Source organism: Peromyscus eremicus, chromosome 15 (genome assembly GCF_949786415.1).
Source record: "Peromyscus eremicus chromosome 15, PerEre_H2_v1, whole genome shotgun sequence".
Classification (NCBI taxonomy): domain Eukaryota; kingdom Metazoa; phylum Chordata; class Mammalia; order Rodentia; family Cricetidae; genus Peromyscus; species Peromyscus eremicus.
The window spans coordinates 2,164,795-2,189,846 of NC_081431.1; the positions used below are offsets into that span (position 1 = coordinate 2,164,795).

Genomic DNA, 25,052 nt, shown 5'->3' on the forward strand with positions numbered 1-25,052 from the left:
ACAATTATGATGAAACATCGGAAGATAAGATAATTCTCCCAGAAAGAGGGGAAATGGGGGTGAGAGATAAATATAAAAAGATCAGCCTAGAATCTCTAACACCTTTTAATAAGAACTAGAGAGAGAGCGAACAGAGAAAGTGGAAGAGGAAATACTTCCTCCAAAGCTTCCTAAGGCAAAGTACTTGAGATTCCATCTGAGCAACCAGGAGGGTTCTCAACACACCCTACAAAGTAGAAACCAAATCCCCACCGAATATAACACCAGGTATGCGAGACCCCAGGAATGAACGGAACTGAGAAGTCCTAGAGAGACAGCCCACAATAGAACAGCTAGGATCAACACTGGATCTAACACTGCTCAGTATTGACAGTGAGGCTAGAAAGCCGCACAGCAGTGTCCTCCAAAGGGGGAGAAAATCATGTCCAACCTAGAGTTCCTTGCTCAGCCAAATACAGTGAAGGGGAGTTAGGACGAGCTCGCATATGGGAACTGCTACATCAGCTGAGGACGGAAGATTCATGCCACACAGCAATGTTAGAATGTAAACAAATGTAAGAGTCCTTTTTACATAAAAATCCTTTGGCATCCTTGGGAGGTACACCAAGAAAGAGAAAAACAGGGATCCCCAGGTATCTGCAAAGGGAGGTCCCCACATTGCCAAACTGTAAAGCTCTGTCCAGGCTGGAAGACAAGAAAATAGGACTTACTACATACTACCTGTCTACTCGGTGTGTATTTCTTATCCGAGAGTCTGGAGAATGTGAGCAACTAAGAAAGTAGAGAAATAAAGATGGAGATGTTTATTAACTCCCAAGGGACGGCAAAGGACACAAGAAAAGAAATGCAACCACAGCACTGGCGTGGCCTTGACGTGGCCTAAGAACATGAATGCTGATTGACAATCCCATGGAGACTGTGAAGCTACAGTATTAGGGCCTGGAAGACACCAAATGAATGTGCTGTTAGAAAGAAAAAAAAAAAACAGATTTTCCTTATGAGAAATCAGTAAATAACTTCTTTAAAAAAAAAAAAAGATGTATTTATTTATTATGTATAGTGTTCTGCCTGCATGTTTGCCTGCATGCCAGAAGAGGGCATCAGATCTCATTTTAGATGGTTTTGAGCAGCCATGTGGTTGCTGGGAATTGAACTCGGAACCTCTGGGAGAGCAGCCAGGGCTCTTAACCTCTGAGCCATCTCTCCAGCCCCAGTAAATAACTTCTAAATTTGCAAAATCAAAAAAATACTTAAAAGAATATTGTTTAAAAAATATACAGTTGAATCCTCCTAGAGGACAGGGACTATAATAAGTTTTAAAAGCTTTTGCCTATGAATAGGACTATGGCCTGGAGGCTTCAAGAGTCTTCAGAAACCATGAGAGTTTTTAAAGATTCCAATGCATTATATTGACAGTTATACAAATTTATTTAGTGTATTATACAAGTGTGTGTGTGTGTGTGTGTGTGTGTGTGTGTGTGTATGTGTGTGTGTATGGATCATTCTGTGTCCATGCTTGTGTAGAGGCCAGAAGTCAGTCTCCAGTGTGGTTCCTCAGGAGCTGTCCATCTTATTGTTTGAGACAAGGTCTCTCACTGGGAGAGGTCTCTCACTGTTAGCCAGCAAGGCCCTGGGATCTGCCTGTGTCCACCTCCCTAGAGCTGGGATTGCAGACACAAAACCACCACACCCAGCTTTTTATATGTGTGCTTGGGACTGAACTCAGCTCCCATGCTTACACAAGAGGCTCTTTACCAACTGAACCAACTTGTCAGCATCAAGAATTAAATTTAAAAGTGGCTCAGTTGTGTTCTATCAGCCACATGTTGGTACCTGGAGTCACTAAGTTAAGCCTCAAACTAGCTATATTAAAGCTAAGGCATTGCCTAATTAGTTAATGCAGAGTTCAGTTTGTTGAGCAGGTTTGGACATCTTTGGACAATATTACAGGAAGCTGGAACTAGAACCTAATTAAAGAGGTCAGATCCCATGCAGGACTGTTGCCATCAGTGAAGGAAGAACTCTGCACAGAACTGGGCTCAGTTCCAAATACAGACCAGACAAGTGAGGGTTTGCAGCCAACTGCATGATGAAGATTGGTAGATGGAAAAGTACTATGAGGAAACATCAGGGTGAGGGAAGAAAGATGGTTCCAGTGGAACTGACCTGGCAGAAATCTCGCTGCAGGCTGGCCAAGGTAACTGCCATCACCTGGGGATGGAGGAAGACGAAAAGACTGATCAGATATCGAGGTTGAATAGATATTGGGGGAGGGCAGGGTTCTTGCCAAGTGAATTAGCAGGATCTTGCTAAAGCTGGATTTTGCAAAGAAGCGTGCACAAATGGGCCCTGCAGAAGGCACAGGAGCCTGCTGAGCCTAACAGGAGCCTCTTTGTCAGGAACCTTGGAAAATGCACATTCCTGGGTCCCACCCTGGACTAATATAATTCAGCAGGCCTGCTAGGGTCTGAGAATCTGTCCTCCACTTTCCAAAAGACCAGGTGTGGTGTGATGTGGGCTTTGTGGTGTGTGTGTGTGTGTGTGTGTGTGTGTGTGTGTGTGTGTGTGCGCGCGTGCGCACAGGGAGGGCGTCAGAGATACTGGTTCCCTGCACATGGCTCTTTCTGAGCATGTGTCAGTGTTTATAAGTCTTTCTCCTCCCTTCTCTTTCATCCTCTTTCGTCCTGACTTAACCCATAAGTCCCTCTGGATTACAGAACTATCGCCAGAAATTAAGTCCCTGTGTCTGTCTCTGGCTTTAAACTGCCACAGTCTTTTTCTTCCTCCAGCCCTTGGGCGCCCTCTCCTGCCAGAAGTCTGTTAAAACCTTCAGGATCCAAAATCAGCCTAGAAAAAACAACCATTTTCAATACACCAATAATGAACTTGCTAAAAAAAAAAAAAAAAAAAAAAAAAATCAGGAAAAACAAAATACACGTTCACAATAGTTCCAAAACATTAAACACCTAAGAACAAACCTGCACAACAAGATGTGGACTTCAAAACACCGAAGAAATCATTGAAGGAGACCCTTGGAAATAGACTGGCAGAATTAATATTGTGAAATGGCTATTACCAAAAGAAATCTACAAGTTCAATGCAATCCCCATCAAAATCCTGATGACATTCTCACAGAACTAGAAAAAAAACCCCTAAAGCCCAAATTCATACAGAACCACAAAAGATTCTAGGCAAGCCAAAGCAAACCCAGGCAGAAAGAACAAAGCAGGAGGCACCATAACACCTGATCTCAAATCACATCACGGTCACAGCGACAGAGCCAGCACAAACGCAGAGGTGGCCCAGTGGGCTCGTGTACAAACCCACACAGCCACAACCGCCTGATTTTTAACAAAGGTACAAAAAGCGTACGCTGGGGACAGCTCTTCAGCAAACGGTGCTGGGGAAACTGGGTAGCTCACACAGAAGAATAAAAGTAAACAGATTTCTCCCTCACCGTGTGCAAAACGAAATGATGGATGAGAGACCTGAGACTACAAGAATGTTCAAGAAAAGCATAAACAAAACACTTCGTGATATAGGCACAAGCAAGAACGTTCTAAAAATAACTCTAATAGCTCAAGAAATAATTCCAAGATTGACATGTGAGGTAGCATGAAATTTCAAAGCTTCTGTATAGCAAAGGAAATAATCAGAAGAATGAAGAGGGCCTACAGAATAGGAGAGAATCTGCTGGGCAGGTGCTCAACATCTAGGATGTATAAAGAACTACAAAAAATAAACATGCAAAAAACAAGTCATCTAGTCAATAAATGGGATGGTGAACTGAATGGACAATTCTCAAAAGAAGAAATACAAATGACGAGTCAATACTTTAAAAATCCCTCAATATCCTTAGGTGTGAGAAAAATACAAATTAAAACAGCTTTGAGGGTCTGTCTCACTCCAATCAGAATGGCTATCGTAAAGAAAACAAATACCACAAATGCTGGTTGAGGTTGTGGGGGAAAGTGGAAATGTAAATTAGTGTAGCCACTGTGGAAATTAGTTTGGGGGTTCCTCAAAAAGTAACAGGGTAGTAGTTCTTCAGCTATCCTGCTTCTGGGTATTTATCCAAGGACTCTAAGTCAGCATACCAGGGAGACACTTGCATACCCATGTCCATTGCTGTGCTATACACAATATCCTGAGTCAGCCTAGATGTCTGTCAGTGATGAATGGGTAAAGACACAGTGGAATTTTGTTTACCCAAAAAGAAAATGAAATTATGGCATCTGCAGAAAATGGATGGAACTGAAGAGCATTATGTTAAATAAAATAAACCATCAGAGAGACAACAGGTTTTCAAAACCTTATATGTGGAATAGAGAGTTAAAGAGAGAGGGGAGCGGAGAGAGAGAAGTGTGTGTGTGTGTGTGTGTGTGTGTGTGTGTGTGTGTGTGTGTGACATGAAGGTAGAAAGGGGCTGTGAGAAGAGACAAGGAGGTCTAAAGGGAAGGAGAGGTTGAAAGGAGAAGGTAATGGAATATGTGTCATGAAAACGGAAGGGGACATTTTGGGGAATGAAAATGTGGAAGGGTCAGCAAGTGCGGAAGGAGCAGAGAAGGGAGTGGAATAAGAATAAACTATAATGACATGTATAAAATGACGTATAAAAATGACCCAGTGAAACCCATTTCTTTGTATGCTACCCCCCAAAAAAAATCCTTAAATCTCCAGCATCCTTAGCCCAGAAATGGCCCCTACTTCTCTCCCTGTTAGGTCATTTCTCAGGGTTGCTGCCAGGCTCTCAAACTTCACGGACCTTCCTGTCAGACATAAAATGGAAAATTAAACATGGGAAAGACTTTCTTTCCAGATAAAGCACATTAAGGTTGGGAAGGCAAGGGACACAGCAGAAACAGGATTGAAAGATCCACGCGGTGGTCAGGGCGAAGGAGGAAACACGGAAGAACTTCTCTCCCTCCTTTCTTCACTCTCTGCAGGATTTATGGGTGTCTGGGGAAGCTGCATTCATTTGTTTTCCAAAAAGAGGAGGAAGCAAATGAGTTAAGCCAAGAAGCTCCCTAGACTTGGAAGCAGAAGCGGAGGTTCAATGTCCACACTTGTTTTCCTCGACACTTAGAAGTGGGCTTCTTTGCCAGCGCCATGTACCATGTCGGCTGGAATCAGACCCATAAATCATTACCATGGGCTCTGACTTCATGCTCCACAGGATTTTTCTCTCAGCTTAGAAGATGCTCAGCCTGTGGCCCAGAAATAGTCACATGAAAGCTTAGCTGTTAGTGCCTCTTGCTTCTGAAGGTCTCTTAAAGGGCACACACACATACGCACATACACAATACACACACATACACAATGCACACAAACACATGCTGATACACATACACACAAAAACACATGTTCCTAATATAAACAATACACAAACACTCATACAATCATACACATAGACACATACACAAACACAAGGCTCACACACAAACTCACACACTATCATATCTCCTCACACCCCTTCACTCCTCAGCTTGGCATTCCTCCGTTAGTGCCTTCAGAATTCCCCTCACAGATGCTCAGTGACTTCTGTGGACTATGATCTTGTGATCTTGTCTTGCCCCGCTCTGCCTGAACTCCGTGACTCCTTGAGATTCGTCACCGTTACCGTCTGTATTCCCTCAAGTCCACCTGCTCCTGGCTCTCCCTTTTTTCCTTCACTGGCTCTCTTCTCATGACTTTAAATGTTCATATAATAAACCCTTCAGCCTTCTCTCTCTTCCTGTTTGTCTTGGGTATGCCTGTAGTTTAAACTTCAGCCTGTTAATTCTACCAAATTTATATCTGTAGACTGAACCTTTGCTAAACTCAAAATATCTACCAGATACCTGGCATTTGAGCCATGTCACACATCAGTACACCAAAGACAAGCCTAAGCAGGGTGCTAACACTAGAGATGAGTGCCAGCGAGGTGGGCTGGGCATTGGCTCTTGGCCCTCCCAGAAATTCAGCTATCGATATGGAGGAGATCTAGGAATGAAAGGAGATCTGGCTGGGAGGAGAAGTGGCCAGTTCTGGGTACAGTTTGTCTGGGCCCAGGAAAGGTGAGGCAAGCTTCCTCATGGGACTTTGAGGGGTAGTGTATGAAGGACAAGACTAACTAAGTGGAAAAGAAGCTCCTGGGGAGAAGATGGGTCTTCTGAACTTTATCTTAAGAACCACAAGGAACCACTGGATCCTTTCATACCAAGAAACACACTGATGGGTCAGTGTGAACTGGGTGGAACATCAGGGAACTGATGATGCTTATGTAGCAAGCTGACAGGTCCACAGGATTCCTTTGTATTCTTAGATGTCATAAGTTATGTTTTTATGTATTTGGGGGCACATACTAAGTATTTTGCAATCATCTTTTAAATAAGAGAGATGGTCTGAATTTGGAGAGGACGACATATCAGAGTGTAGAATAGTTTGCATAAGCAGAAAGAGTGGCAGTCTGAGTTAGAGCAATCCCCATGAAGCAGAATTAGAAGGTGGTTCTAGAGATACTTGGGAGGCAGAGTTGGCAGGAAGAAATGTGAGGCTATGAAGAGGAGGGTATAAAAAGGACTCATGGAGATCTAGATAATTAACTGTATGGATGATAGGGCCATCCATCAAAACAAACATCACTAGGAACCAGAGAACTACAAGATGATGGAGATCAGGCTTCTGTCCTTAAAACATTAGACATAAGTTGGCCATGCAGGCAACATCACTCCACAGGCCAGGACATAAAACCAAATGGCCACACATGTTCATGCCAATTCCCTGTTGGGCTGCTCCTGGCAGACAGAAAGTGGATAGCTCCAACTACTTGTCCTCTCTTGATGTGGAATAATCCTTCTGTACACTGTGAATATGTATTGCTCTCATTGGTTAATAAAAAGCTGACAGGCTGGTAGCCAGGCAGGAAGTTTAGGTGGGACAGCCAGACACAGAGGACTCTGGGAGGAGGAAGAACAGAGTCAGGAGAGACACCAGCCAGCCACCCAGCAAGCAGAACGTGTAGAAAATGAAGTAATAAGCCATGAGCCATGTGGCAAAGCATAACTAGAAATATGGGTTAATTTAAGGGTAAGATTTAGCTAGAAACAAGCCTGAGCTATTGGCAGAGGAGCATTTACAAGTAATCTTAAGCCTCTGAGTGGTTATTTGGGAACTGCCAGGTGGGAGAGAAATATCGGCCTATACTCTCTTGAGTGCAAGCAAAAGCAGGAGTCACCACAGCACAAAGGGACAAGGTGCTGAGCCCTGACCCTCAGAATATCACACAAGGTGAAAGAAGTCAAACACAGAAAGGACCTATCTGGTGGCCCTGCTGCCGCTGCTGGGGAAGGTCCAGAAAAGACAAGCCCACAAAGGTGGAAAGAGGGGCCATGGTCACCCAGTCCAAGCTGGGGACTATCAATTACAATGAGTGGCAGAAGAAGGTCTGTCAGGTAATAGTAATGTTCTAAAGTTGGGTTGTTGCAATGACAGTCTTTCTTTCTTTAGTTTTATTTTATTTTGTTTTGTTTTGTTTTTTGAGACAAGGTTTCTCTGTATAGTCCTGGCTGTCCTGGATCTCACTCTGTAGGCCAGGCTGACCTCAAACTCACAGAGATCCTCCTGCCTCTGCCTCTCAAGTGCTGGGATTAAAGGCATGTGCCACCATGCCTCACAAAATGATAGTTTCTTAACAGATTATTAAAAATTATCCAGTCATAAACATAAAATGAGGTAGTTTTCTGATAAATACTGTACTTCAACAGTAGAACTGTTAAAAAATAGTTTGGGCTGTCAGGATGGCTCAGTGAGTGAAAGTATTTGCTGCCAAGCTTGACAACCTGAGTTCAATTCCCAAGACTCATGGTAGAGAACTGATTCTCACAAATTGTCCTCTGACCTTCACATGTGCACTGTGGCATGCACACCCACATACACACACCCACATACACACACCCACATACACACACACACACACACACACACACTAAATAAATATGTAAAAAATTAAAAACAGGTCTGCTGTGGGATGTTCTGTATGGCAAATGTGTTGCTCTGATTGGTTGGTAAATAAAACACTGATTGGCCAGTAGTCAGGCAGGAGGAAGTATAGGCGGGACAAGGAAGAGAATAAAGCTGGGAAGTGGAAGACTGAGTCAGAGACACTGCCAGCCGCCACGATGACAAACAGCATGTGAAGATGCCGGTAAGCCACGAGCCATGTGGCAAGGTATAGATTTATAGAAATGGATTAATTTAAGCTGTAAGAACAGTTAGCAAGAAGCCTGCCATGGCCATACAGTTTGTAACCAATATAAGTCTCTGTGTTTACTTGGTTGGGTCTGAGTGGCTGTGGGACTGGTAGGTGAGAGAGATTTGTCCTGACTGTGGGCCAGGCAGGAAAACTCTAGCTACACAGGTCAGTTTCAGCATGTTGGATTTGAGGTGTTGATGAGGCATTCTAAAACAGATGCTGTGTGAATAGGGGCTGTGCTCCCTACAGCTGAGAAAGTGCACAAGAGAAAAATGACAGCAAGCAAAGCCATCAGAATGGAGGGAGCTGAACAGCCTTAAAATAAGAAATCAGGGAAGAAAGTCTATAGAGCAAGCTGGGGGTCAGAGAGACAGGAAGATAAACCAGCAGAAAACTGACCCAGGCCAAAGGAAGGGGAAGGGAGAAAGGAGGAAAGAGAGAGATAAGAAGGGTCACCAAGAGTCAGGCAACAGAACAAGGTGTGGCAGCAGAATCTGGTGGGCCCTGGGGATCCTGATGGAGAGATTGGACATAGCTCCAGGAGGCTGCATACCCCAGGGACACAGCCACACAGGGATGGCACGGTGGGCAGAGTGAAACTCCAGAGAGCAGGGAAGGGATGGATGAGCCTGAAGAACAATGAGGAGTTACAAAGGGACAGGGGACCAGCAGCACCCTGCGGTGGAGATGAAGAGGCACTGAGTTCACATCTATGTAACTGGAAAGAAATGGCCAGAACTATGCATTCCAGAGGTGACTACTTAAGACCCTCAAAGGTCTGGCCACCGCTTTCCTTTCCAGTCATGCTTCTCACCTTGGAACCACCATGTGAAATGTAATGGTCCAACATATGGTGCTGTTTGCAGTTCTCCAAACATGCCATTCTCTTTCACACTTCCCTCTGTTTGTTCCCACAGCTTCCTTTACATGGAGTGTTCTCAAAACAAGTCTCCCCTCTACCCCACATGTTTCTGGGCACCAACTCAGTGTTCATATTCACCCTTCTTCCTTTGCATACACACAATTCAATGTGGATCAAGGATGAGTTCTTTCCAAGCTTTTCCTGCTTGCCAACCCCACACATGGATGATCTGCTTCCTTCTTGATAGCCCATTGCACTGTAGACTTCCCACAGTGCATATAAATAATCATTTATATATATAATCTTCTGCATTGGCTTCCTGTAAGGCCTGGTCTTTTCATTCATAGCGCTTGACTCATGGTATCTTAGGCAGGGTTTCTATTGCTGTGAAGAGACAACATGACCATGGCAACTCATAAAGGAAAGCATTTAATCAGGGCTGGCTTACAGTTCACAGATTGAGTCCTTGATCACCACGGCGGAAAGCATGGCAGCATGCAGACAGACATGGTGCTGGAGAGGTAACTAAGAGTTCCATATCTGAATCATCAGGCAGCAGGAAGAAAGAATGAGCCACTAGTCATGGCTGGAGCTTCTGAAACTCCAAAGCCCACTCAGAGTGGCACACTTCCTCCAACAAAGCCACACCTACCCCAATAAGGCCACACCTCCTAATAGCACTACTCTCTATGGACCTATGGGGGCAATTTTCATTCAAACCACCATATTCCACTCTGTGGCCCCCATAGGCTTGTAGCCATATCATAATGCAAAATGCATTCAGTCCAACTTCAAAAGTCCCCACAGTCTAAACAGTGTTTAAAAATTCACAGTTCAAGGTCTTTGGTACTCATGGCAATCTCTTACCTGTAACTCTCTGTAAAATCAAAATGAAAAAAGCAAATCACATACTTCCAACATACAATGGCACAGGATATACATTACCATTCCAAAAAAGAGGAAAGCGAGCATAGTGAGGAAATTCTAAACCAAAGCAAGACCCAAAAACAGCTAGGAAAACTCCAAACTCTGCATCTCTATGTCTGATGTCAAAGTACTCTTCAGATCTCCAACTCCTTTCAGCTTTGTTCACTGCAGAACACTTCTTTCTAGTGGACTGGTTCCACTCCCTGTTAGCAGCTCTCCTCAGCAGATATCCTATGGCTCTGGCATCTCCAACATCTTGGGGGCTCCAAGGCAATCCAGGCTTCACTGTCACAGCTACACAAAGTGGCCTCTCTAGGCCTACATGCAGGGACACCCCTGACACATGCCTGGCCTCAGCAGCTTTCTTCAGTCACAGAGGGAGATTCCATAGCCCCTTCCTGTATCCTTGACTCTAAAGCCAGAACCATGTGACTGCAGCTGTCAAGTTCTGCTGCTTGGTGGGGCTGAAACACGACCCCCTCATTCAAATATATTTTCATTGTATATCTACATAAGATAATAGCCACACAACACAGTCAATGCTAGGTTGTTTGGAAATGTTCTCTGCCAAAGCTGTTAATACATAACATTTCAATTTAGCCTCAGGTAGCTGTTTTTAAACAAGGGCAGAAAGCAGTCACATTCTTCACCAAAATATCACAAGAACTATCTCTAAGCCACATATTAAAATTCTTCTCCTCTGAAATCTCTTGAGATAGGTTCAGATCACCCTCAGCACCACTGTATTCCATGCTCCTATGCGTATGGCCTATTATGCCACACTTAAAGCATTCCACTGCTTTCCTAACCCAAAGTCCCAAAGTCCACATTCCTCCAAACAAAAACATGGTCTGGCATATCACAGCAATACCCAAGTCCCTCATACCAACTTCTGTCTTAGTTAGGGTTTTTATTGCTGTGAAGAGACAGCATGACCATGGCAACTCTTACAAAGGAAAGCATTTCATTGTGGCTGGCTTACAGTTCACAGATTGAGTCTATTATCACCATGGTGGGACATGGCAGCATGCAGGCAGACATGGTGCTGGAGTGGTAACTGAGAGTTCCACATCTGGATCTGCAGGCAGCAGGAAGAAAGAGTGAGCCACTAGGCCTGGCTAGAGCTTCTGAAATCTCAAAGCCTACCCCACAGTGACACACTTCCTCTAACAAAGGCACACCTACCCCAGTAAGGCCATATCTCCTAATAATGCCACTCTCTATGGGCCGGCCTATGGGGGGCATTTTCATTCAAACCACCACACACGGTAAAACGCCTTAATAAATGTCAGCCTCCATGGGCAAAGTGCCCACTTCCTCTTTTCCTATTGAGGTCCTGTCTGTGGCCACACTGTTGGGCTCTAGTATGGCAAAGGTAGCTGAGATGTTCTTAGAAGCCATGGCCCATAATGTTTTTTGCCCACATCTAAGGCATAATTTCTCAGTGTTGCCAAAACTCTGTCTTAGTGACTTTTCCTGCTGCTGAGATAAAACACCCTGACAGAAGCAACTTAAGGCAGGGTTTATTCAGTTCACAGCTCCAGGGTACAGTCCGTCATGGTGGGCAAGCACTGGTAGCAGGAGCTTGAGGCAGCTATATAGTCAGGAAACAGAGAACAATGATGTCTGTCTGTCTGTCTGTCTGTCTATATCTATCTATCATCTGTCTATCTCTATCAATCATGTATTAAATACCAGGTTGCACACCCCCGAGGAGTTCCCTGATCACTGCACTCTCCCTCACCCTGGGGACTCTGTGACCTCCAATGTCTCAAGGTTGTAACAGGCTTTCTTGGCCTGCCAGCCCCCAAATCATGACACAGAGACTTATTATTAGTTATGAATGCTCAGCCTTATCTTATGCTTGTCCCACAAGATCTTATAACTTAATGTAACCTGTTTCTCTTCATCTACATTTTGCCTGAGGGCTTTTTTACCTTTCTTTCATTCTGTATGTCCTACTTTGTGTCTGGCTGGTTGGTGGCTGCCTGGCTGGCTAGTCCTGGGTATCTCCCTCTCTCTCATTCTCTTTTCTCATTGAGCCTAAATTCCTCCTCCTACATATTCTCTCTGTCTGCCAGCCCTGCCTATCCCTCTACTGCCTAGCTGTTGGCTGCTCAGCTTTTTATTAGACCAATCCAGTGCCTTAGGCAGGCAAGGTAAAACAGCAACACATCTTTGCATAATTAAACAAATGCAGCATAAGCAAATGTAACATATCTTTGCCTGGTTAAACAAATGAAACATAAACAAATCAACACACCTTGCATAGTTAAATATTCTACAACATAAACAAATGTAACACATCTTTACATGGTTTAAAGTAATATTCCACAACGCAAGTTCTGATATCTGGGTACCTTGGTAGGACCTCCAGAAATGTTGTGGGGTATTCACCAAAGAGCACTGCTCAAACATAAGTTTAAGCCAACAGAAAGTCTTTATTAGCCATCCAGTGACTACACTGGGTGTTTGGGATCCCAGTGTAGCACTGAGCTTTTCTCAGAGTGAGCCTTTAAGCACAAAAACTGTATCTTGGGTTTATATACTTCAGTTAACAAGAACAGTTAGTAAGAAGCAGAAGTACAGAAGCCAAAAGGCAGGATTAGCACATTTAAAGATTTTCCCAGAACTATGGACTTTGATGGATTAGGTCTTTGTTTTCATTTTGGCAGGTGGTACTGTCTACGTGCTAAGTTTTATGGCCTGAATGGTATCTCTATCATGGAGTCAGTTATGCAAGAGTCTGGGGACCTGTTACAATGCTGAGACTTTAAACTTTTCCAAAGACTGCAAGAACTGTAACATTATTGCCCTGACTGTGAGTGGAAGCCAGCCTTGTTATTTTTAAACAACACTGACTGAATTTCTGCATCAGTACAAATAGGGAAATCACATGTGAAAGTTCTTTGACACTGGGGACTTGTGAAACAGCTTCGTTGGTGAAGCGCTTGACTTGCAAGCATGGGACCCAAGTTTGATCCCCAGAATCCACATAAAAATCTTGGTGTGGTTGCCTGTGCTTGAAATCCCAGTGCTAGGAAGGCAGAATCAAGAGGATCCCAGGGCTCTCTGGTCAGACAGCCTGGCCAAACTGGTGAGCTCCAGGCTCAGAGCAAGATCCTGTCTCAAAAAGCAAAGTGGACAGCTCCTGAGGAAGGATCTCCAGCCTCTATGTGCATCTGCACCCAGGCTCTTGTATGTAAACACACACACACACACACACACACACACACACACACACACACACACACACACACTTTTTGGCACCAAATGTGGTGGCATACAACTGTAGCCCCAGCACTTAGGAAGCTGAGGCAGAAGGATCACTAATTCAAGGTCAGCCTAGGTTGCACAGCGAGACCTTGTCTCAAAGTACCAGATAACACACACACACACACAGAATAAAAAAACTTTCTTTGATAAATTTTAGGGGGGAGTGTAAAGAGGTTCTGTGACTCAAGTGTTTGAGAACAGCTCAGGGCAGATGTATCTCTGTTGTCACATATTTTTCTATTTAATGTATCTTATATGACAATTCTTTAAGTCATAGAAACCAGAGCAGTGGGTGTTTTCCTGTTTTCATGGTAGCTACTAAGTTGTCTGATGATCCGATTGTGGTTTGGGGTTTTAACGTGTCTTCTAAACAACCGTGTTGGACTTTCACTGACTGGAGCCACTGATCAGCCAGGCCTGCTGCACCCCTGGACTTTTGCGCCCTCAGCCTGCCGCACTCAGCCTGTGTTTGTGTTTACATATTAAACTACGCCCTCCCTTCTCCCCACTTGCTCTCTCTCTCACCTCCTTCTCTTCTCTCCCTTTCTCTTTTTCTTTTTTTCTTTTCCTTCTTGTTTTTCTGGTTTTTTCAAAAGCCTCGCCTTCCATTTGTATCAGCATAATGATGCGTTTAAGCAACTCTCTTGTTCCCTATAATTTCACTTTTAAAATATTTTTTAAATATATTATCTTATTTTCTACCTCCAACTCAATGATTTCACTGTTAATCATATAAGGCTAAGAAATCGGCCTTATTTTCTGCTGTAGGGAAGAAAAAGGAGGCCTGTCCGTCATGAGTCTTGGTAGCATAAAGCTTCTTTTCCTGAAGGCGCTCAGATGCCTGGCAGTCCTGACAGCTGAACACCACTCCCACTTACATTTCAGCCTTTCTATTTTTGTCTGCTGCGCCCTTGGCTCCAGCTCTCTGCTGTTCTCAAACCATTATTGTCTTCTGGAAGCAACCCTCACAGCTGTGGCTTTTGTTGACAAATTGTTTCATCTCCTCTGGGCCTTAAATTATTTTCTCTGAAGTGAAAAGTCACTAGATATTTCCAGACACTGTTTTAGGGTCATAATTTGATTTCTCCAAACTCTGAGTGGTTCCAGTCTCTCCCACCCTCGACCCCCACCTCTCCTACACTCTAGACCTATTGTAACTTTTGGAGTTCAGGACTTGCTCGGTACTGGGATGACTTTCATAATTTGGATGACTGGTTTTATGTTGAAAAACTTAACAATGACAAGTCTTAAATTCTTTAATAAAATCTTGCTACAGATATACAAAGGTGGTTATTTCTGTCTCGTCATGACAATCCATTCTTATTTGCTCGGGTGTCTCCCCTCTTGGTCCTTCTTTTGGATCATTTTGACCTGGGACCTGGATGTTCTATGCTAGTTTTGCTTCAAGCACACTGGGTCCCTCAGGACCTTATGGTAACAGTCCTGAAATCCCAGCTGTTTAGGCAGCTGAGGCAGAAGGATCACAAGTCTGAGGCTACAGAGCAAGTTCAAGGCCAACCTGGGCAACTTACTGAAACCCAGTCTCAGAGTAGAGGTTAAAAAGAAGGCTGGGGGCCAGGCAGTGGTGGCGCAGGCCTTTAAACCCAGCACTCGGGTAGTCTAGATCTTCTGGTCTGGCCTCCTTTTCCCAGCATCCTCTTGTGGTCCCTGTTCCTCCAGAGCATTTACATAACCCAGTTTAACAACCTGCTGCCTTTCTCCCTGATTTGGCACCCTCTGTCCCTTCTTTATTCTCTGTTAAAGTAATAAGGGTATGTTCCATTGCACTTGCCTGAGAGTCTTGAACTGAGCCTGGGTTTCCCGCCATCTGGGTCTGGCTGGGTTGCAGCTTCTCTTTGATGTTGTAAGGCTTTTTCATTGAACTTGAGTGTGGCACTTACATGGCTTGTTTGCTTTATTTTTTTTTCTCCTAAGACAAGCACATTTTTTCTTGAGCTTATTTTGCTGTTTTGTGCTGTTATTTTTAATTGCTTCCGTCGGGGGGTGGGGCTGAGGGTGAGATTTGGCTTGAGTTTGCCTCTGTTTGGTATTACTCACATTCCCCCTCCAAAGTCCCACATTCTTAGGAGCTCTTAGGTGCATGCTCGCACTCTCTCTCTTGCTCTCTCTCCTCTCTCTCTTCTCCTCTCTCCCTTCTCCAATCCCCCCTTCTCTCTGACAAACCACTCTTGCAAGGCCACTGATGCCATGTGCAGAAGACGTCAGTAGGAGATGCTCAGGAACTCAGCCCTGCGCAGTCATGAGCCTGGCCATCTGGAAGTCGCCTCTTACTCAATGAAATGGAGTAAACATTGTCCATTATGAAATCCACCACACAGGCTGCCAGGGACGAATGGGATCCCACCCAAAGCCAATCGCTGCTCTGACAGGGAAGTTGGCTAGTGCTGCCTGAGACTACTCCAGCCTCCCCCGTCCCTGATGTCACAATTCAGAGGCTGCTGCCTGCCTGGGAAGTTGTAGAAAGCTCTGCAGGTTTTCTCTGTGTGTCTACAGGGCTCCCTGAGCCAGGTCCCTGTCTGATGGCGCTTATGAAAAAATACCTCCTCCCCATTCTGGTGCTCTTCTTGGGCTACTACTATTCTACAAAAGAAGAGTTCAGACCAGGTGAGTACAAATGTGTCTCTTTTGGAGGAACAGGCTTAAAACACAGGGGTTCTGGAATGTTCCTAAAGACCTAGCTATGTTCTTGGTCCCTACGTCACTGAGAAAGAGGGAACCCTACTGTGGATCTGTAAGTCTGTATCCTCCAGCTACAAGTATTGGGAAGGAAGGGGCAGAGAGGGGAAAGCCACATAGCCAAGTAGGCCAGGCTTCACTTGGCACCCAGGCTGGAAAGCAGTTTCAGATCCACAGAAGTGTAGGAATACCCAGATCTGCAGCTCAACCAGATAGCTCCATGGAGATACTGTGCTCCATGGAGATACTGATAGCTGAGAGGCCAAAATAAAAATAAATAAATAAATAAATAAATAAATAAATAAATAAAAAAGGCTATGAAGTTGATGACTAAGTAGAACAGTTGAAATCTCTCTGAACAAATTTTGTGATGCTTTTTAAAATTCCCTTTCAATATAGCAAAATGAGATCATGTCAAAAGTGTCGAACTCTGGCAGTTTAGCCAAACTCTGATCTTTCTGGCCTTGTCTCTACATTCTTGCACATGGAGGTTTTTAAGAATAATGGCAAGAAGGCCTGGCTCTGAACATCCAGGCCAAAGCCATCTTAAGAGCCGGTCTATTAACAACCCCGAGTGTTGCTTCAGTGATTTACAATGTGAGGCAAACTGATCTGGACAGTGCAACAAGGCTTTGGGGTACTCACAGCCTTTGTGGTTCTCAGAAATGCTCCAAGGGAAGAAAGTGATTGTCACGGGGGCCAGCAAAGGGATCGGGAGAGAAATGGCATATCATCTGTCAACGATGGGAGCCCATGTGGTATTGACTGCAAGGTCTGAGGAAGGTCTCCAGAAGGTGAGCATTCTGTCCCACAAATAAGTGTGCCTTCCTGTACCCAGCTTATGGCCTCACACATATACACAAAGGCTTGCCCCCCTCCCCTATGGGATGCATGCCCATATACAGGTACAAATATTCCCAGGAGTATAAAACTGCTGCTTTTAAGCATGCATTCTCTCTCTCTCTCTCTCTCTCTCTCTCTCTCTCTCTCTCTCTCTCTCTGTCTCCTCTCTCTCTCTCTCTCTCTCTCTCTCTCTCACATGTGCACTATGTTAGCCACAGAGCTCTTTGGTTGTATATGTTCATAGTCATACCTGTTCACACACACAGACCTGTATAGATGCATATATCCGGGAACTGGAATTCCCATACCTGCTCATGCATTTATGTTGTCATGCTCCATAGACTCACGAACTCGAAAGTTCTAGGTCATACCAACACTAACAAACCCTAATCTATCCCCATAGAAACCTGCAACCACGCCCATAATGCATTTTGAAACATTTGTTCATAAACTCTGCAGAGATGAATCATGGACTTAAACTCTAACACAACAATGATTTATCCATTTAAGATATGTCAGAGAACAATGATCATCTAAGAATATTTAAGCACCCCTCCAAATGCATGCATGTGCACACACACACACACACACACACACACACACACACACACACACAATTTCTTCTAAGCAGCTCTGTGAACAAACTCTCATGTAAGCCCCAGTTACTCCAAAACTACACATGAAAGCCCACAGCCAAGATGGCCACCATTTCTGCTGTGTCTCTCTAGGTGGTGTCTCGCTGCCTTGAACTTGGAGCAGCCTCTGCTCACTACATTGCTGGCACCATGGAAGACATGACATTTGCAGAGCAATTTGTTCTCAAAGCAGGAAAGCTCATGGGTAAGGCTCCCCTCCCTTTTCCTCCTCTGGTCTTAGAGAGTTCGGGAGCGGGGAGGGAACAGGATTGCCTCCAAGTGGTCTCTCTCAACCCAGCCATCTCTTTGCAGGTGGACTGGACATGCTCATTCTCAACCACATCACTTACTCCTCTATGACTTTCTTCCACAATGATATCCACTCTTTGCGAAAAATTATGGAGGTCAACTTCATCAGCTATGTGGTCCTGAGCGTCGCTGCCTTGCCCATGCTGAAGCAGAGCAATGGCAGCATTGTCGTCATCTCCTCCATGGCCGGTGAGTGGGCCAGCGGCCAGGGTGGAAGTCCAGAACAAAGCAATGCTGGGATTATGCTAGGCTCTGTGGTGGGCACATGTTGGTGTCCATTTCCATGCGGGGAAGTCACACTGCATGAACTTGAAAGCTCACAGTAATATTATACACAGGCAGGTTCACTCATGAGGGACTTGGGGTATCAACTTAGGGACATATATGTTGAAGAAAAGATACACTGAGGAACTAGTGGCCCCCAAAGTAAGGATTGGTCAAAGTAGGACTACAAAATCCCAGAAAGGAAGACACAAACGCCACAGTCCGGGATGCCCATGGGAAACTTGATGTATGAGCCACACCTGGGAGACAACAGGGACAGGAAGAGCTGCACCGCTAGTCTAGTCTCTTCATAAAAGAAACCTGGTCCTATTGGATAGAAAAGACTTTGCTTCCATCATAACCCAAAGCCACAGGGTGGTGAGGTCAGTGGGTACAAAAACAGGAGTAAGAATAGAACACCTTAAGGACATACAGTAAGATGGTTAGCTAGAAAACGAACTGAAGAATAACAGAGGAAGACTGTTCCAGACCAGTGGTTCCCAGCCTTCCTAACGCTGTGACCCTTTAATACAGTTCCTCATGTTGTGGTGACCCCAACCATAAAATTATTTCTTTGCTACATCATAACTGTAATTTTGCTACTGTTATGAATAGCAAGGTAAACATCTGATATGCAGGATGCCTGATACGTGACCCCATGCTCCCAAAGTTGTGGTGACCCACAGGTTGAGAACTGCCACTCTAGGGTTGGCACAGCACTTCTGTCAATCCCCTGGTATCAATCCCCAGTACTGTGGGGAGGGGCAGGGATATCAATGTATACTGAGGATGTTCTTCTAACCTCAATTTGTAGCATTAAAAATGAAATTTAGGCTGGGTGTGGTGACACACGCCTTTAATCCCACCACTTGTGAGGCAGAGACAGGTGGGTCTCTGTGAACTCAAGGACAGCCTGGTCTAGAAAACAAATTCCAGGCCACTCTAGTCTATATAGTAAGAAAGATCCTGTCTCAAAAAAAAGTGATATTTAAACAGGTAGGAAATATATGCAAAGAAACAATCTCATAGATATAGCTCTGTGGCATGGAGGGGTCCTCAATGTTTTGTATGGTGGCAGCATCCAACAACATCACTGAGAGTCTCCAGAGGTGAGGATTCCTCCTGGATTTAGGGCAGAAGTCCTACACGTTTGCTGATTAGTAAAAGATGTGGTTGAAAGGTCAGAACAGAGATATAAACCCGTCTTATAAGTGTAGTTCTTAGAATAGAAGCCGGGTGGTAGTGCCACAGGCCTTTAATCCCAGCACTCAGGAGGCAGAGCCAGGTGGATCTCAGTGAGTTCGAGGCCAGTCTGGTCTACAGAGCGAGATCCAGGAAAGGCACCAAAACTACACAGAGAAACCCTGTCTCAAAACAAAACAAAACAAAACAAAACAAAACAAAACAAAACAACAAGTGACCTAGGAGACCATGGACTGTTAAATACTTCAAAGATGCCAGTTCTCCTAGGGATGAATAAGGCCATCGATGCAGTAAAGCACTCTCCTTTCTGGCCCAGGAAAGGCCTGCATGGTGACTGGATAAAGGGACAGTGTGTCTGTGCCACCCTGGAGCACGGTGATTGATATGCACCCTTGTGCTTCCAGCCAGCACAGACTCTGGCCCCTCCTCACCCACAGACATGCTGGGCTGAAAGCAAAGGAGAGTTTCCAGATGCATACTGAGTGGGAGGGTGCTGGGTACATACCCAGTGAATCCTCTGCACTGGCCAGCTCCCCCACACACACACTGGTCATAGTGTGGGTGGCTCCAACGATTCCTGATTCTGTTGATGAATGGAAACATGCAGTCCAAGCAAAAGCTGTTTCACCTTTGCCTAGAGAATTTAACTTATATAATGTATATAATCCAGATGTGCTTGGAAGGAGCAAGGATTACTACAGACCCTAAGGGTCTAATGGAATTCTGATAACTTATGTTTCTGTACATCATGGGCATCTACAGAATGACACAGTAATTTCCATGGGGTCTGGGAGGTAGAAATAGAGTTGTGTAGCTCTTCCTGTGTCTGTCATTTGTGTAGCCTAGAGTTCAGCCTTCTTGCTTTAAAACATATCTCTGAATTTACAAATTAATTTTTCATCCTAAGAAGAGTATTATGTTCCATGGTGTATTGTTTTATTTATGTTTCCATTTTATGCATGTGTATAGTGTTTAAGTACATGAACAAGTGTATGGATGCCAGAGGCTGACACTAGGCACCTTCTCTAATCACTCTGCACCTTCTTTTTGGAGGTGGGGTCTCTCACCAGAACCTGGAGCTCACTGACTGGCTGGCTGGCCAGCAAGCCTTCTCCTCCACAGTATCAGGGTTACAAATGTATGCCCAGCTTTTTTTTCCCTTTAATGTAGTGCTGGGGGCCTGCACTCGGGGTCTCGTGCTTGAGTGACAAGCATGAGAACTGATGGAACTGTCTCCCCAACCCTGGTGTCTTCTTTAAAGCAATCAGGAAGTATGTTCAGTAATCTTTACTTTTAAAAATCTGAATCTCACAAACATCTCACTAAACATCAAACTGATCTTGAGTCAGAAAAAATACACTGAGTCAGAACTGTTCTCACTTCCACTGCCTTTGACGGTTCGCTAAGTTACAACGCAAAGCAATTGTCTTTTTCCTGATGCATTTCTGGGTATCATACTTCACAGAGGGCTTGTATTCTTTCTTCAAGCTTGGCTACCTCCTTAGTCCTCTGAGATGGTGCTGATGTTTGCACACACAGCCCAGCACCTTTTCTGGCCCCACTGAACAAGTTCTTGTCTTTATCACATGCTGTTTTATTAATCAGTCTTCCCTCCTCCCACCATGGGCTCCTAGAACATAATTTCAGCTCCTATAACTAAGGCCCAAATTTATCATGCCTTAAGCAAATCTAAATTCATTTTCTCCTGTGATCAGCCCAAGGTAGGAAGCCAAGGCTGATAGGATAGTCCCTACCCCATGAAGCTGTCCAAGAACCAACTGGGTCAAGACTACCAGGCCTGTGGTGTTACATTCATCAGCATGTCTAAGAAGGCTTGCTGTTATGTCTGAATTCTAGCTACAGAAAATGAAGGACACTTTCTGAAACCTGTAACTGTCAACCACAGCAGGATGCAGATGGGATCTGAACAATATTTAACTAAAAATCAGGGCTTCTCTTTCTACAAAAGAGCAGAAACATTGCTGAATCATTCCCTCCCACACCATCCATGCCAAGAAACACATAAGAGGAGAAGAAAATGATCCAAGCATGCCTGTAAATCCCAGCACTCAGGACACCAAGGCAAAAGGATTGCCATGAGTTCCAGGCCATTCTGGGTTACAGACTGACACTTGGTCTAAAAAAAAAAAAAAAGAAAAGAAAAGAAAAGAAAAGAAAGAAAGAAAAAAGAAAAAGAAAAATTAGCTACAAAAAAATGTCTTCCCACACCCACTCTATTGTATTCAAGACTACCACATGAATGAATCCTTGCCACCAAACATGGTGCAGAGGACAGGCAGGCAGGAGAAAAAGCATGCTCAGCTGGTATTTCTGAAACTGAGATACTAGTCACTGAATTTTACTTAAAATAAAAAATCACTGGGTTTGAAGAAAACACTAGAAGATATTTGGGAAAAGCCTGTCTGCCCTTGGTTAAAATGTCCCTTCTTTGTTTTGTTCTAGAAGGTAAAGCTAATTCCACTTTTGAGTCCCCTGGTTCAATGGGCTCCATAACCATGACCCATTGTGCCAGTCACTTGCATGGCACAGGAACTGGGCATCTGTGTGGCTTTCCTACCCCTCCTCAATGTGTGGTCCCTCAGAGGAGTCAGGGACAGGCCTATCATTCCTCCCTCCAACCCTCCCTCTACCCCTAAGTCTGTCTACACCCATGTCTCAGGGAGTCTTTTCAGGCGGCACCAGAGAAATTTAAACAAATCCTGTCTTCATTGCATTCTGAAAGGTTACCTTCAGAAATTGTTTCTCTCTCTCTCTTTCTCTCTCTCTCTCTCTCTCTCTCTCTCTCTCTCTCTCTCTCTCTCTCTCTCTCTCTCTCGTGTGTGTATGTGTGTGTGTGTGTGTGTGTCCATCTCTCCCCCTACCCAATGTCCCATTACCACTATCCATAAAACAAATAAGCACCTGAGTAGATATAAGTGAACAGATACAAATTCTTCATATCAAGGAAAACAAAAGAAGAGCTTAAACTGAAACCAGACATGATAATAAAGGACTGGGTTTCTTAGATCAAAATGAAAATGCACTGAAAGAACACTGGACCTTGTCAATGGCCTCTAAACACTCAGATCCTTCTTTCAAAGCTTCCTAACTGTTAATTTTTTAAAAATCAATTTTTAATATACCTATGGGTGGATGGATTGATGAATGGGTGGAGAGACAAATCTACTTTTCCATCCTATCCAAACATATTTGTTCTCTGGCTTATTCAACTATCTACAGAGATTTTAGCAATGTTTAACTGTAGTTGTGAAGTACTTCAGGCACACTGTCAAGGTTAAATATTCCCCAGGTCAGTACATTAGTAAGAATGAGGTCACTTGTTGGACTGTAACATTTGTGTCAGCTGAGGGCTGCCTGTGTGGTCTAAAGCGAGCTCAAGAATTTAACATTATAGGGAGGGAAGGAAAAAAAAACAAGTTTCTCAACTGCACAGATCACCTAGCAGGATTCAGCATCTCCATAATGTTTTGCATAAAGACGAGAATGTACAGATGTGAATCTCATACAGCCCTGTTACTATGGCTTCCAGAAAGTAAGCCAGCTCCTCAATGTGCTGCTGTAGCTCTAGCTTGGGAAGGTGGTAGGGATCCAAAGGAGAATGTAAAAGGGTGTGGGTACCAGAGTAGGAAGTCATGTTCCCCCCTCACCCAACCTGTTCTGATTGCTCTAAGAAAATATTCCCATTTACCTTTCAATCCAATTAACCCAGAAATAATTGTAAAAGTGAGTGGAAGCCCTTATGGGGTATTCTGGAATTGGAGTATTGTGGGGGCTAGAAATATAAGGTGGAAAAGCTGTGTATTAGTAGCTGGGTCATCTACAGGGCTTGAAAGAACGCCAAGGAGGTCAGAGTGAGACTCAGCGAGGACCTAACGCCTCCAAGAGTCACTGTAGATAGACTTTAAGGTGCTGCACTTGGGCAAGACCTGAAGGATTAAGGCAGTACCCACTGAATTATGAATCATGTCCTATCTGCCCCTAAAATGAGACAGGGAGATTTGAAATCAGAAAGTCTCTCTGGTGAAAATAGTAACAATTTTTGTAGGTTAAGGACAACATGTTATCTATCATGACTGCTTCAAGTTTTCTCTTTACAAGGCTGGGTGGCCTGGTATGGTGACGCATTCCTGCAATCTCAGACCTTAGGAGGTAGAGGCAGGGTGTGGACTCTGGTCTGAAACATTGCAAGTTTCAAAGTCAAAACAAACAAAAGTACGGTGGAACTGAAACCCTCCAAGCTGCCTCACTGTGGCCATGGCTTTATTCAAAGTCACTTCTAGGTGACATCAACCTCCTCCTCAGGGGTGAGGGGTGTGAGAATGCTGCCAGCAAATACATCTTATTGGAGGTACACAAATAGAAGATGCATGTGCCCAAAGCAAACTCAACACAGATGCGTACTTAGGCTTAAAATCTGCCTCCTGAATTTCTCAACAAAACGTATGCTGTGAAATAAGACTGTCCTCAAAAAGGGAGCAGAGAGGGAAACAAGGGAATTCTGAAATGAATTCCTCATGAAGATTAAGAATAGAAGGCAATAGCAACAGGAAAAGCAATACCATCAACATTGAGAGTTATTTCTATGATATGAAAGTGATGGCATGCACACAGTAAAAACCAAGGATAGGGGTTGGGGATTTAGCGCAGTGGTAGAGCGCTTGCCTAGCAAGCACAAGGCCCTGGGTTCGGTCCTCAGCTCTGGGAAAAAAAAAAAAAAAAAAAAAAGAAGGATATGTTAAAGCTACAAACTACAAACAGAAGTCAGTGGTGCCCTTGAAGGATCCACATAACCACAGGGAACAAACTTCAGTGCTGTAAAGAGACTGACAGGACACTGCAACTCATGGTTGTCCTGAATGTCCAGACGGTCCCAAACAAGCTTTGGCATCCTAAAATTCCTGTAAGGGCCACAGGTAGTAGCGCTGATGTGGGAGACCTTTCCCCACTTTTCCCAGGATACTCTTGAGGAGAGAGGGATATGAAATATTATAATATAAAATAAAATAATACAATACAATACAATATAATATAATATAAGAATGATAGGCCTAGCAGACAAAGAAAGACAGAAACACAGGATAGTTTCGGGAGGACCTGGTTCAATACCCAACAGCCAGAACTTATTCAAAAGGGCTTTTTATAACAATGCCAAGAAGCAAGGCAAAAGACCTCCCCCTTGCTAGATACAGCCAAGTGTAGACCCTTCCAAACACCTGGTAACCATGCCTGTGGTCAAATCATCCCCTTCAGATTCTCTGACCCTGAGAAATTTGGGCCTCCACCCATTGACCTATAACCCTAACACTTAGAAGGCTGACACAGGAGGACTGTGAGTTTGAGACTTCGGAAAGGACTATGGGACTTTTAAGTGTTTTATATTGCTGTTAACATGAGATCTTGGAAATGAACAAGAAAGGAAAGGTTATGGTTTAATAGAGATGTATTTGTGTGTCAAGTTGACCTTGTCTCAGAAAAAAAAAACCAGAAAACCAAAAAATATGTCTAGAGTACTTGTAACTCAGCAGAGTACTTGTCTTCTATTCAAGAAGCCTTGGGTTTGATCCCCAGCACTGTACAAAGTAGGTGTGGGCTGCACGCCTGTAATCTTAACTGGAAGTTCAGAAGTTCAAAGCTACTCTCTGCTACACAGGGAGAGAGAATAAAGTTTTCTGAACCTGAGCCTGAACTGATAGTTTTTTATAGATTTGTAGCACTCATCTGAGTGGAATATGGGATGAGTGGAACAATGGGAACATTTTAAGGTCATTTATATGCATTATCA

General features: G+C 44.1%; 1 protein-coding gene across 2 annotated transcripts in view; it reads left to right on the plus strand.

Annotated features, from left to right (window-relative positions):
- Nucleotides 1–25,052, plus strand: part of Hsd11b1 (hydroxysteroid 11-beta dehydrogenase 1) — a 41,785-nt gene that overhangs the window by 3,743 nt on the left and 12,990 nt on the right. Inside the window, exons 2-5 of one of the 2 annotated variants that reach the window (XM_059280401.1) lie at nt 15,638–15,923; nt 16,659–16,789; nt 17,567–17,678; nt 17,786–17,971. In XM_059280401.1, the coding sequence (XP_059136384.1) occupies nt 15,839–15,923; nt 16,659–16,789; nt 17,567–17,678; nt 17,786–17,971 (514 nt within the window). In that variant the 5' untranslated portion in view covers nt 15,638–15,838. The remainder of the gene's footprint in view (nt 1–15,637; nt 15,924–16,658; nt 16,790–17,566; nt 17,679–17,785; nt 17,972–25,052) is intronic. The other variant, XM_059280400.1, reaches the window with a different exon arrangement.